This window comes from Microtus ochrogaster, linkage group LG2 (assembly GCF_000317375.1).
Source record: "Microtus ochrogaster isolate Prairie Vole_2 linkage group LG2, MicOch1.0, whole genome shotgun sequence".
Lineage (NCBI taxonomy): Eukaryota > Metazoa > Chordata > Mammalia > Rodentia > Cricetidae > Microtus > Microtus ochrogaster.
The window spans coordinates 45,469,249-45,482,019 of NC_022028.1; the positions used below are offsets into that span (position 1 = coordinate 45,469,249).

Genomic DNA, 12,771 nt, shown 5'->3' on the forward strand with positions numbered 1-12,771 from the left:
TGTGTCTTCTTTTTCTCCTTGTTCTATGGTGACCTCATAAAGCCTTATTTAAGAGCTGCTGAAACATCCACTCAGACGGCCATGCCAGTCTTGCTGTTTTGAAACAAATGATGATAGATTGGGTGTCTTAGTGTCTGCCTTCTTTACAGTGAATAGGCAACTCGAGGACTCTTCAGGTGTCTCCTAGAGACAAAGCAATTCATCATGTTGGGCTGACATTTCTGTATCTGCTTTACTGAAGCCAGGGACAGCTGTTATCAGTTATGTGTCCAGGAAGTGTGAGACCTGGCCCTCCGCCATCCACAAACTTCACACAGTAGTATCGATTTGGGTTTTCCTGAGTCACAAAATGGTTCAGTTTTTACTAGTTGCCAGTCAAACCAAAGGGTGGCATTTTATTTGGCCATTGTGGGCAGGTAAAGTGACCGAGATTGTGTAGAGCAGCATCCCCGGGATGGCCCATCTGTCTTTGCTGTTGGCCTCCGAGGGGATGTTTAGCTTTGTACTTATAGAGATAAAACATCAGGCTGCACCTGCTACACTGTGCAGTACAGACTGAGAGAAATAGTAAGAAACAGCTGGTTCTGGTCGCAGCAGACTTGGTGAGGGGCTCAGGATTTCCCACCTCTCCCTGCAGCCTGGAACCTACTCATAGTTCAATTTTGGGGACAGGTGGTCGTCTCTGCGGGGTGGGGCCCTTGGGCCTTCACTGGGTGACTAAAGGAAAAGCTGTTTCTCTGGTGACTTGGTGTGACTTTTTAATAGTCAGTGTGTTTCTTCTCCAGTCTGTTTACCAGTTCTGAAATTGTGTCGCTGGACTGTAATAAGCAGTGGTGGAGAGCTTCACACGTGGGCAGGGGTTTCCTCTCTGACTTTTTAGCACCGAGCTCTTTTTTTCCTTTGCAAGCCAGCCTGGTGTTTGCAGACCTTTGTAAATTCAGCTGACATTATTTTATTAGTAGCAAGACTTTCCGCCCTGACCATTAACAAGAGTTAAACATCTGGAGTGGCTGAGGCAGGAGACCTGCTGTCTCAGCTTGCAGGCTTCTCCCCTCTGTCCAGGGAGCACTCCTGTGTCCAGGCCTGGCATCCTTCCCTGCTGAGTGTTTTAGGAGTAGGTCTGGGCAGAGGCTAAGCTGGTACTTAGGGTTCCTTTGGGTTCAGTGCTTAATGGCCTCACAGCCCTTAGTCACCACCTCACTCCTAAACAGCGCACTTCCAGCCACCAGGGGGGTGGGCACTCAAGACTCAGCCAGCATATCTAGATTTGGGCATTATTTTGATCTGAAATGTTAGCACAGAGTATCAAACAAGCACCTCTCCCCTGGAAGCCCAGGATCCTTGCCTGGTCAAGCCCGGAGCTGTATCCTGCCTCTGTTTGGAGAGGAGCAGGGGAGGGAGGCCCAGGGACAGCAGCAGCAGCTTCTCCCATAGCAGGGTGGGGCTTGTCTGGAGGAAGCGGGCCTTAGCCAGGCAGCTGAGGTGCAGGAGCCTCTGCTGCGAGGCACAGTGACGTTAGGCACGTCCACAACCCTGTGAGAACTGCCTCTGTCTCCGGGAGCAAAAGGGGGCACCGACACAGGAAGAAGGGGTTTGTCTTTTTCCAGCAGTGAATGACCTCGACTGATACTGCCACAGAACTCTGTGTGTCTCTAAAAAACTTCCTGCCCTGTTGTCTGCACAAAGCCTAGGCCTTAGCTTCTACATCAGTCACTTAGATGCGAGCCCGAGAAGGATGATGGAAAGGTTTTTCTTTTTTCTTTTTTCTTTTAGTACCATTAGTGGCCTTTTCTCTTTGGCATTCTGTAAACAAGAGACCTTTCATGTTTATTTTATACCGGACCTTGTATGCCATGTCATTCATCAGTCCTGACCCATTCAGTTCTCCCGTGTACTTCATTCTTGTCTCTTTCCTGTGCCAGTCTGGACTTACTTTGTAAATGCAGTGCTGTCCTCTGAGCATAGGATCTTTATGCATATACCATCTGCACAAGCTGCCCGCCAGTGAGAACTAACTCTGCAAGCCACTGCCCTCTTTTTAAGACTGGCCCAGAATGAGCTTTCCAGTGGTAGAGCACTAGCCTAGCATTTGTGGGAACCCCCAGCCCACCACTGCAAAAGTGACAGTGACCAAGTACTCCAGCTAAGCAAGACCTTAGATGCTTCCTGTGAAGTGTTTGAGACAAAGTCTCAGTCCCTGTCGTCTCTACTGCTGCAGAGAACCTTGGGCACATGTTTCATCTCCCAGGTCCCTCAGATGGGGCTGGCTACTTGTCTGCTTCCTAAGATTCAGATGAGAAAAGAGACGGTCAACTGCGCATGAGTATATTCTGGCACCTCGTGTACACTTACACCTGAGGGGGGGGGTGTTGAAGTCAGATGGGAGAAGCAGGAAGCAGCAGCAGGTGGTCAGGTTACCCACTGCTCTGAGAGCCACTGCATCCAGCAAGGTGTGCTTGGTGAAGGTGCTGTCTAGATCAGGAGACACTAGCCAGCTTGGGCACAACTCCCAGCACAGAGAGCTTGGTCTCTACCGGTTTTAGGGTCATCGTTTTATAAAGAGGAGTGAAGATGGTGAAGTGCCTTGTCAGCCGGAAACCACAGCGCTGTGCAGCTTTGAACAGTATTGGCGTATGCTGCTGACCACCCATTCCTGGAGGATTCTCAAAGGCTGGGTGGTTTGTCTTACATAGTGGAGTGTTTCCCAGCCAGCCTGACTTGAAATAATCACACGGAAGCTATGTAATTGCAATACTGTTTAGTCAATGGCTTAAGTGTATTTCTAGCTAGCTCTTATATCCTAAACTAACCCATCTCCATTAATCTGTGCATCACCATGAGGTTGTGGCCTACCAGTTTCTGTGTGCTCCAGCCAAGGCGTCTGTCTCTGGTAGTAGCTACATGGCTTCTTTCTGACTCTGCCTACTCTGCATATATCTCTTCCAGCCTGGCTATATTCTGTTAAGCCATAGGCCAAAAGCATCTTCTTTATTAACCAATAAAAGCAACACATATACAAAAGGACTTCCCACGCCAGTGGAATTGAACTTTAATGCAGTTGAAGATGGCATACTGAGATGTGAAATGAGGTGTTGGGGAGCTGTTCCTCAAGTGTGTGCCAAAGCCTGGTGGATTTGGGGTGCTTTTCACCTTCAGTGCATGTGCCGGTCCCTGAGCAGAGCATGTCTTCTGAGATGTGCAGTGTCTGAAAGGGTGGGAATGTTGTTGGTATTAATATCCCTGTCAGTTAAGTGAACCGGTGAGTTTATTGGAGTTCCTTAAGGAGTATGAGAGTTCCCTCCAGGAGCATGGCTTATTCAAAGGCAGCTGTAGCATCAAAAAGCCCCCTCCATTGTAGATTACTCATGAAAGCTAAATCTCTGCAGCTCCCTACTCAATTTGCAGGCAGTTAGGAGAGTCTCCTCAGTGTTACTGGTGTGTGTGACAGTCTCAATGACTATATATCCCAGGCTGGCTTTGAACTCACAATCTACCTGCATAGTAAGATTCCAGGTGTGATCCATTGTGTATCACAATGCCTAGCTTGAAAAATCTTTGAAATGCTTTAATAAGTAATGAGGAGCCTCATTGGTTGTCACTGGCATCTGGCAGTCAGTATTGTTACCATAGCAAGACTTGGAGAGGCCTTTCCATGTGTAGAACAGCTTATAGATCATGTCTCTGGCCCACACCTTACCCGGCAGGAATACCGATCTTCAGCTAGTAGGTAGGTGGGTTGCGAGATCATAAAACGCCTAGTGATGGTCACAGGGTAAGTACTGGGACACAGTCCACAGCACGCTCTGGTTCATCCAGAGTGAGGTCACGATGGAAGGCCTCGGTGTCCTCCATACACAGCACTCCTCAGAGAAGACCAGAGCTCACACCGCGTTTCTCTTCTCTCTTCCCTCAGAATATCGACATCACAAACTTCAGCAGCAGCTGGAACGATGGGCTGGCTTTCTGTGCACTGCTCCACACCTATCTCCCGGCCCACATACCCTATCAGGAACTCAACAGCCAAGATAAGGTGAGGCAAAGCTAGGGTTGGTGCCTGGTTAGTGGATCACTCTCTCCTGTCTTGCCACACAGCAGTCTGTCTGGGCTCGTTACCCTGGGATTGGCTGTTACCACTCAGCCAGTCAGTCCTGGATCTACCCAGAGCTGCCCATGTAACATCATTCCTAGTGGGAGTAGTTGGTTCTTCCTGAGTGACAACTTTTAGGATCAAAGACTAAGAAGTTCAAGAGGAAGCTGACTGGCATGAGCAGTCAGGGCAGTGCGAGCTAGCCTGGGCTAACCTTCTGCTCAAAGCCTGTTCTATACCATGGGTCTCAGAAATGAGAAGGCAGCCATTCTTCTAGTCCAGGCTGTAGGTGCAGTTTCCCACTCATAGGGTTCTGCAGCCCCCACTTTACCTTACTGCAGCCTAAGCCCTGTAGAAAACCCTTTAAGTTCCCAAGGGGGAGAATAACCTTTGGGCAGGCATGTGCTTCAGCTTTTGGGACCTGTATCTGGTTAGCTGAGGCCCTTGTGCTAGAATGCAACTTTCTGAGTAAGGAAAGAATAAGTACATAGAGCTGGAGCTGATGGAGAGGGGTTGTCAAGACCCATGAAGGGGTTACTGTCTGTCCTTCCTGATCTTCAGATGTCTATACACTGCACTGACATGATTTCTTTTGCAGAAAAGGAACTTCACCCTGGCTTTCCAGGCAGCTGAAAGTGTTGGAATCAAATCCACCCTGGTAAGCCCACAACTTACTGAGGAGTTGCTGGCAGTACCTTCTGCCTAGGCGAAGTGGTCACAGGTGGGCTGGGCTCAGGGTGTGGAGTGCTCGTGGGAGCTCAGCTGTTGCACCAAATGCTTCTCTAAGGAAGCATTCAAGCTTGTGATCATGGTCCCTGCAGCTCTTGTGTGGGGCTGTTCCTCATGGTTCTGTTCCTTAGCAGAATCTCTGGGTTCATGGGGGGAGCATTGCTGTTCACTGCACTCTGCACAGGGCTGTGTGTCTTTTGCTGGTCTAGAGGCTGAGGGCCAGGAGCATCCTGAGTCCAGAAGACATTCTGTAGGTTGCACAGCCCTGCCCACAGTTCCTTACAGGCCCATAGGAAGGTGCTGAAAATTCTGCTCATGGCGCAGGACACCAGTGGTAGGAAATGACGTCCTTTCTTAGGCTTCTGCCCTGCTGACCCCAGCGGGGCTCTCACAGACAAGAACCTGACAGCAGCTCTTGCTGTCCTCCACAAACAAGCCTGTTGCTTCCAGATGCAAAGAGATGCTTCACCAGCTAGAGGGACAGTGCCAAGATTTGCTCCTGTGACCCTGTGAGACAAGAACATTCTTAGGGCTCTAGGATACCTGCACGTCTGCAGGCCTGCCTCCTCAGCCCTGGGTACCCATTACCTTGACCTGCAGCGACCATGTGGGCTTTAAAGAAGTATTTACATTCTTAGTAATAGTATAACAGTGTTTGCCTGTAATGGCATCTTCTGAATTCACAGAAGCAGGCTTGCTTAGGGTAGCTTTTATTGAGCCGTGTAGGAAGAGATCAGGTACAGTAAGACATTTCACACCACATACAAAGCATTCTCATACATGAAAAGTGGCTAGGTGTTTGAGCCTAAAAAGGAATAGTTGTCAAGATTTATTCTCCAAGCCTTATTTCCTGAAGTCTTAAGTTGCTCAGGTTAGCCCTTCTCACCCCAGACACTCAGGGACACTTCTGGGTTCCTCGGCTGTGAAATAGCCCTCAGACTACCTGGCTCTGCTTTTTAGTTTGCAGCAGCCACTTGTGACAGGTGCTCAGGTCCACACCACAGGTCACTAGTACTCTGCAAAAAGAACTAAAAAAGAAAATCTTTGTTAACTTCTGACACACACCGTGGTACTGTGACCCCAAAGGGAAGTAAGTCTTTCAGGCCTTGGCAAGCCATGGCTGGAACCCTGGTGGTGCAGGAATGTGACTTGGAATGATCCTGATGGAAGGCATGTTCACAGGGGCTGTTGTGGGGGTAGAGCAGCTACTCAAGGCCTGTCCTCTGAAAGAGGGAATAAGCCTTAGACTAAAAGCTGTCTGTGTTTGTTGGGACTAGAAGCTCATGGGATGACCTGGGAAGGCAGATGAATCCTAACCAGGCTTCTTCTCTACCAGGACATCAATGAGATGGCGCGCACCGAGCGACCCGACTGGCAGAACGTAATGCTGTATGTCACAGCCATCTACAAGTACTTTGAAACCTGAGCACACAGGAGGAGCTGCTGCTACCAGCTACGGACCTCTGCAGTCACCAAGTGACAACACCATTAGCTAGAACCCCTAAAGCTTTCAGCGACTCTGGGCCTCTCTGCAGGGAGTGTGCTCAGCTCTAGGCCTCTGCATCGGAACTGGAACTGCAGACCAGGGCTCTTCCATATGGCCATCCTCGGGAGCAGGAAGCACAGCCCACAGCCATCTTACTTCCAGAGACCATCAAGCTCCATCCGTGCCCTGAAGTGTAAACATCAGGAAGGCTTGTGCCTGGCTCATCTTAGGAATTAAATTGTGGGAAGCAGGGGTTAGTGAAAGCTTTAGCCATTGCAATTCTTGACTGTCATCTCTGTGATTCCCGATGCTGGGACAAAGCTGGCCTTGGTCCCTTTGTGTGGTCCTGGGTTCTAGAAGTGTGTTAGAAGAGAGTCATTATCCTTTCCGTGTGACAGGACTGTCCTAACCACCACAGTTTAATTTAGGAGTGTCAAAAACCCAGCACCCAGGCCCACAGCTAGCTGAGTCTGTACTGCCACCAAACAGACTTTGTCATTGTCAGAAAGAAGCAAGTGGCACATTCAGTGGGTACTTAGCTACTTGCTTCTGGCCCCAGGCAAAAGACTGGTCCCAAGGAGTCCTAGTTAAAGTTGCTGTTTTATCAGAAGCAATATTGGGAAAATAGCTCCTATTCTCTTAGTACCAAAGTTAGTTGTAGCATAGAAATAAAACACAAAATGTGGGTGTTAGCATGGTGAGAATGAGGATTCATGCAGTAGGGAAAGGAGGAGGCACGTTAGGGAGCCAGAGATTCAAGTCATTGATGGTTGCCCCTCCAGGGCAGGAGTTAAGACAGTGCCTTAGCCCTGCACCAGGACAGCTGCACCCACGCCTACATGAGTATCCTGCATGTTGGTGGGGACTCTGTGGTAGAGGTGGCTCCATGCTGTGCCTGGCATGTGGGGCCTACATCACGAGCCAAGGCCTTACTCAATTCTGTTGATTTCTGGCTGGAATTAAGCAGCCCCTTTTTGGGAATAGGAAGCCCTTATCTCATGTGCCTGACACAGAACTGTTGTTTGAAAAATGTCAAGACCTGTAACTTCCAGTATACACTTGTTTGCCACCTGCAAGACACCATGAGGAAGACCAACCATCAGTAGAAATGGGGTCACAGCCTCAATAACTAGATGGATGCTGGAAAGGTCTCCCAGGAGGCATGCCCGGTTCAGACATACACTGAGTGAGGTTCTGTGTTCAAGCGTAATGCTTTATGCTGGGACTGTGGTGTGTCTGGAACCTAGAGAAGAGAGTAGTTATTAGGACATGGGCTGTGTCTAGGTGTTCATCAGACAGCCAGTCCTTCCCATCCACCCTGCCCAAACGTCCAAATCTGGCAGCTCGCTTTGCAGTCTTCTGGTGACAACCCTTATTGTTCTGACTGTCCCAGTGCCTCTCTGTTCTTCCTTGGCCCAGTTCTGTTCTTGCTCTTGTTCTGCTGCTGACCACCTGTCAGGGTGACTGACTATCCATGAGAGAATTACTGTTTCCAGATGAGTCTCCACTGACGTCTCTGAGCTTCCAGTGTCTGCTGTCACTTGTCTTCATTGAAGCCTTTCCACTGTGCACCAGGGTGTTGGACCTGAGGCCAGGCTTTATTTATTATGTCATGTTAAAGAGACTTTTCTGGGCTTGCGGTCCACAGCTTCTGTCCCTTGCTGACTAATATGAGCCTAGCCTCTTGCCAGAGTAGAAGTTGCCAGAGTTTTCTGAAAGTATCTGGAGTAAGTTGACTGCTGCTGAAGGGTATGTCCGTATAGAGATAACGTTGATCCAGAATCTGTGGGGCTGGTATAGGCCCGGAGCCAGTAGCAGGGATTGGATGCTAGATGGTGGACTAGGAGGACCCCCTCCCCCAGACTGCCCATGTTTGTGTGAGGGGCTACAAGTCTTTTGCCTTCTGTAATAGGCCCCTAAAAGAGCACTGTTGGCCCTGTAAACAAGCTTGTAGATGGCCATGTGTGTTTAAAAGTAGTATGTGGGAGTTGGTAGAGTGCCTGTCTACAATGCACGAGGCCCTGGGTCGATCCTTAACACCACGTGAACTGGGTGTGGTGGTGTATACCTGTAATTCCAATCCTTGGGAAGTGGAGGCAGGAAGATCAGGAGTCCAGGATTACTGTTGATGGCATGGTGGATTCAATGCCAGCCTTGGCATGGGAACCTGTCCCCCCCAAAAAGTGATATTTGGAGGGTTTCTCATTCTAGGTGACTTCCTGGGAAGCTCCAAGATGTAAGCTTGCCCCTCTTCCCTAAAGCACAAATTCACTACAGAAGGACCAGTACCTTTCTACTTTCTCAGTCACAGGCCTCTGCTAATGAATGATACTTTGTCATTTTGTTCTAGTAAATACTCTTGAATGTATTAAATTGTTGTGCTTTGATTTCCTAGTTTGTTCTCCTTCTCTGCTACTCCTCTGATCTTACACAAGCCAGAGCTCTCAGCTCTGATGTGGAATTGGAGTAGAAGGCATGGGTGTACCTGCCGTAGTACCCTGCCATGTGGGCTCAGGCAGCTCTGGACAGAGGGTGGAGGAAATGGATGAGCCCAGAGGTTCTGGCCTGCCCAGAAGCCACATGGTATCCGTGGCCAGTCTCGAGATCCCATCTTACGGCTAACGTGCCCCATGGTGGAGTCCCTGCATGAGTGAAGCCTCCAGCATAGCCCACACATTGGAACAGGATGTCCCAAATGTTTTTGTTTGCTTTTCTTTTCTTTTTATAAATGTTAGCTTCTTAGAGATGGGTTTCAGGATATATAAAGCTTTGGGGTTAGGGTATTCTATCCAGAGGCAGCTAGTTAGGCATTTTTTTTTTCCTGTGCATCTTTTTTGTTTCAGTGCTGGGGTTCAAACTGCAGGACCTCGCGTGTGCTATAACAAATTCTATACCTCTGAGCTGTGCTTCAGGTCCGAGTGTGGACCTTGTGTGCAGTGTTCTCAAATCCAGTGTGCTGATGTTGGCCGCTTTCTTTCCTCTTTGCACATGTCCCATGCGGGAGAGATCTGCGGACTCGGCATCTGTACACAGGGCACCTATGTTGAACATCCTGCCTAGGCATGATAGTCTCCAGGATTTGGGGTCCCGTGGCGGCCAAGACTCCAGCTGGCCTGAGTTTGGATATGTCCTTAGAGTGCCCACAAGCCATGACCTCCAACATTTCAGGTGCCCAGGACAACCCACATGACCCTAACTCAAGCCTGGAGCAGAGGGCTCTGCTCAGTTTTTGGAACTGTCGTGGCAGGGACTGGACCGGGACTATTCCAGCTCTTCCTCACTCTGAACACTGGATTTGTGTTCTCAGGACATCAGGAACCTGTTGCAAGGCAAGAAGAGTGCTGACCTGCCTGTGGCACTTTGATCTGCCCCTGAGACGGCATCGGGCCCCTCCAAAGAAGGGTCTCCTCAGCCCTGCCGATTGCACGCTGACCCCGAGGGGCTCTTATGTAACCTAGTTTATCTGCCAAGAGTTCTCAGTGATAATGTCTTTTCTTCTTTATCATAGATAAGGGATTGCCAGTCCCAGCCAGTACCTTGATCAGGGAGGTTTAGAGCTGTGAGGGGCAGCTCTATTGGAAAAGGAAAATAGGTTCCTAGGAAGAAAGGACTAACTAGAAAGCTTCCCAGACACCTGTATCTACAGCCTCTGGGAGCCAGGGCACCCAGCGGCCACCTCATGGCCCATTTTGACAGGGTTGGCACTTGCCCCAAAGTCTCAGAGGGGCTGCATTATTTGAAGTGGTTCCTCCAGCGGGAAGTGGTCAGATTGTGAATGGTCTCAGTGTGTGGCCACTATGCTCTGTGTTGAGTGGTGAAGGTGGAGTCCCAGACTGCTGTGACTCCATTCTGGTGGAACTCTGACAGGAGGCCAGGCACGGATAGGAGAGGAAGCCACACTTCTTGGGGGTGAATTAGTATGTGGTTTACCAATGACTACCACCAGGCCCAAAGCCTGGGAGGACTGGTCTTTGTCACCAAAAATGCCTAGAGGGTGTCTGCATTGCCCTGAGTGTGAAAAGGGACCATCAGGGTATCTGAAGTTTGGGAGCTGAGTCCTAGGAAGAGAACGAGATCTTGGAAAGACTACAAGCCAGCGTGCTCTTCATTTTGTTTTATGTGGGCTGGACCGTAGGGTCTTCCCGAGGTGGACAACTTTTCGAATATGCTGGAGCTGTTCTGACCTCTGTGGGCTCCTACTGTCAATCATCCTTTAATGTGAGAGAGGCCTGGTGCATCCCCAGGACTGGGGACACAGAGCGCAGGGAGGTGACTTAGGGCCATCATTGGGGTGATAAGTGGCAAACCCTGGCAGAAGGAACTGCAGAGCACAGTTGCTTCCCACCGTGGGGCCAGGACAAGGTTGTGGACACCTCTGCCGTTGGCCCGTCTACAGTACTGCACCAGATAAGCTCCACGGTTGCACTCCAGGGCCGCTGCTCTGTCCCAATGGTAAGAAGTGGAGGATGGAGCGTTTTCTTGCAAGGCCATAGGTTGGGAGGGAATCACCCTCCTGTCTGCCCTGCTTTGGACAATTTGGTCTGCTTCCTCTCACAGTATTTTGCCTTTTCAGGGTGTCCCTCTAAGGATGAACTTAGCCTCTGGCTCACAGGAAGAAAATTGAGCACTTGGGGTGGCGTGGGGTTCTCAAGGGACTTGGCCCAGAGCCGACTAGGTCCATAGTCCCCAGTCTTGGCGTGTCTTGTTCCCTGATGTGGCCCAGCTGGCCCTAGAGCAAACAATGAGGGCCAGAGGCCACACAGGTGCATCCTGGGCAGGAACAAAGGGCTGGGGGTAGGGTGAAGGAGTAAGCTGAGAGTGGAATTCTGGGACACGATAGAACCCAGCTGGCCCCACACTTCGGGCTGAGGGGTTGGGACCTGGCCTTAAGGAAGGGTGGGCAGCTAAAAGGCTGCCTGAGGCTATGCGGGGAAACCAAAGCCCAGAGCTAGAAACCGGGCAACCAGGGACCAAGTGTGCTCTCAGGCAGGATCCGCTAGGAACAGGCTTTTACCCTCTGCCTTTGAACCCTTTTCAGGAAGGCCCAGGCTCCCGATTGATCTCAGCACCCGCGAAAAGCCCACATAACTAGGAAGGGAGTCAGACCAAGACCAAAGTGAACCTTTATTGCCTAGGAAGGCCTTGGTCAGCCTCTCGTGGCTCAGCACAGCTCTTCATGGCCATGTGGGCCTGTGGAGTTGAAGCCAAGCCAGGCTCTGCCTTACTGTGGTGGCCTTAGGGCACAGTTTTCGTGGTGGGTTTCTACCCATCAGAACTTAAGAGTGAACTGAAAGGGCCACCGGCTTTACTTTCCTGCGGGCCGGTATTGGAAAGGAGGCCTTACTCTTTGGGTAAGACATTGATGCAGTACACCAGGCAAGACCCTCTAGGGCAGCGGTTCCCAACCTTCTTAATGCTGTGATCCTTTAATACAGAGTTCTTCATGTTGTAGTGGCTTCCAGCCATAAAACCTATTTTCATTATTACTTAGTAACTAATTCTGCTACTGTTAAGAATCAGTGCTATGTCCAATGGCTTTAGGTGGCCCCCGTGAAAGGATCATTGGACCCATGAAGGGTCGCAACCACAGGTTGAAAACCAGTTCTCTAGAGGACTCCTGAAGTGTAAAGCAACCTCTGCTCTCTGGACTAGGAGCTACCGCTACATGCTATGGTATGGTCCTGTAGCGCCTGCACTTCAAGACAGGAACTAGGCTGGAGATTTAAAAACATACAAAAACCGATATACAGGGACACGGGTCATCCTTGATGCAAGAATGCCCACTTTATTGTGTTCAGGGGCAGCGTATATAGTGCTCTGGCCACGTCCCAGCTCTCGGGATCTTTCAGCTGCAACCACCAGACATCACTCCCCTGTCTCGTGCTGAGAGCAGCTGCAAACACAGGAAAACAAGTTTTGCTCAGAGCAGCTGCAAGTTGTTTACAGGAAATTCAGGGTCTGGGGGTCTACAGTCCCCAACAGCTCCCCGTTTTCTATATAAGTAGCACTAATGTTCTTAACTGGCCCGAGCGTGGCACAAATATGTAAAAAAGAGCAACGAACTAACCACATGCAAATCGCACAAGAAATCCAACTGCTCTTAAAAGCTGGAAAATGCCCTAGCGAACATGCTCATTCTACGTTCAACATGAATGATAGTAAATACTGGTGCTGGCTAAAAGATAGTTACAGCAGCCGTCCGGCTGATGGCAATTCCAGCTATCGCAAAGGGAGCCCGCAGCGGTGACAATAGGAGCCGCTCGTGGTGATCCCAAAGTCTCGGCCAGGATGGTCGGCAGTCATCCTCAAATTCCAGATCCTCCTGCCTCTGCCTCCTTCAGCAAATCCTACTGGCGAGCACTACCACAACCGGCCAGGGCTGTAGGCAGGCTCAGGGACCTTCGTGGCTACTGTGCGGGTTCCTCAGGTCCTGCCGGAAAGCCTGCTGCTCACACTACAGCGCTACAGA

The 12,771-nt window shown here is 50.1% G+C and overlaps 1 protein-coding gene across 3 annotated transcripts in view; it reads left to right on the top strand.

Moving 5' to 3' along the window:
• Nucleotides 1-8,678, top strand: part of Specc1l (sperm antigen with calponin homology and coiled-coil domains 1 like) — a 99,943-nt gene extending 91,265 nt beyond the window's left edge. For all 3 annotated transcript variants that reach the window (XM_005360185.3, XM_026785480.1, XM_026785481.1), the window contains 3 exons: nt 3,914-4,030; nt 4,686-4,745; nt 6,153-8,678. In XM_005360185.3, coding sequence (XP_005360242.1) covers nt 3,914-4,030; nt 4,686-4,745; nt 6,153-6,242 — 267 coding nt within the window. In that variant the 3' untranslated portion in view covers nt 6,243-8,678. The remainder of the gene's footprint in view (nt 1-3,913; nt 4,031-4,685; nt 4,746-6,152) is intronic.
• Nucleotides 8,679-12,771: the final 4,093 nt, after the last annotated feature.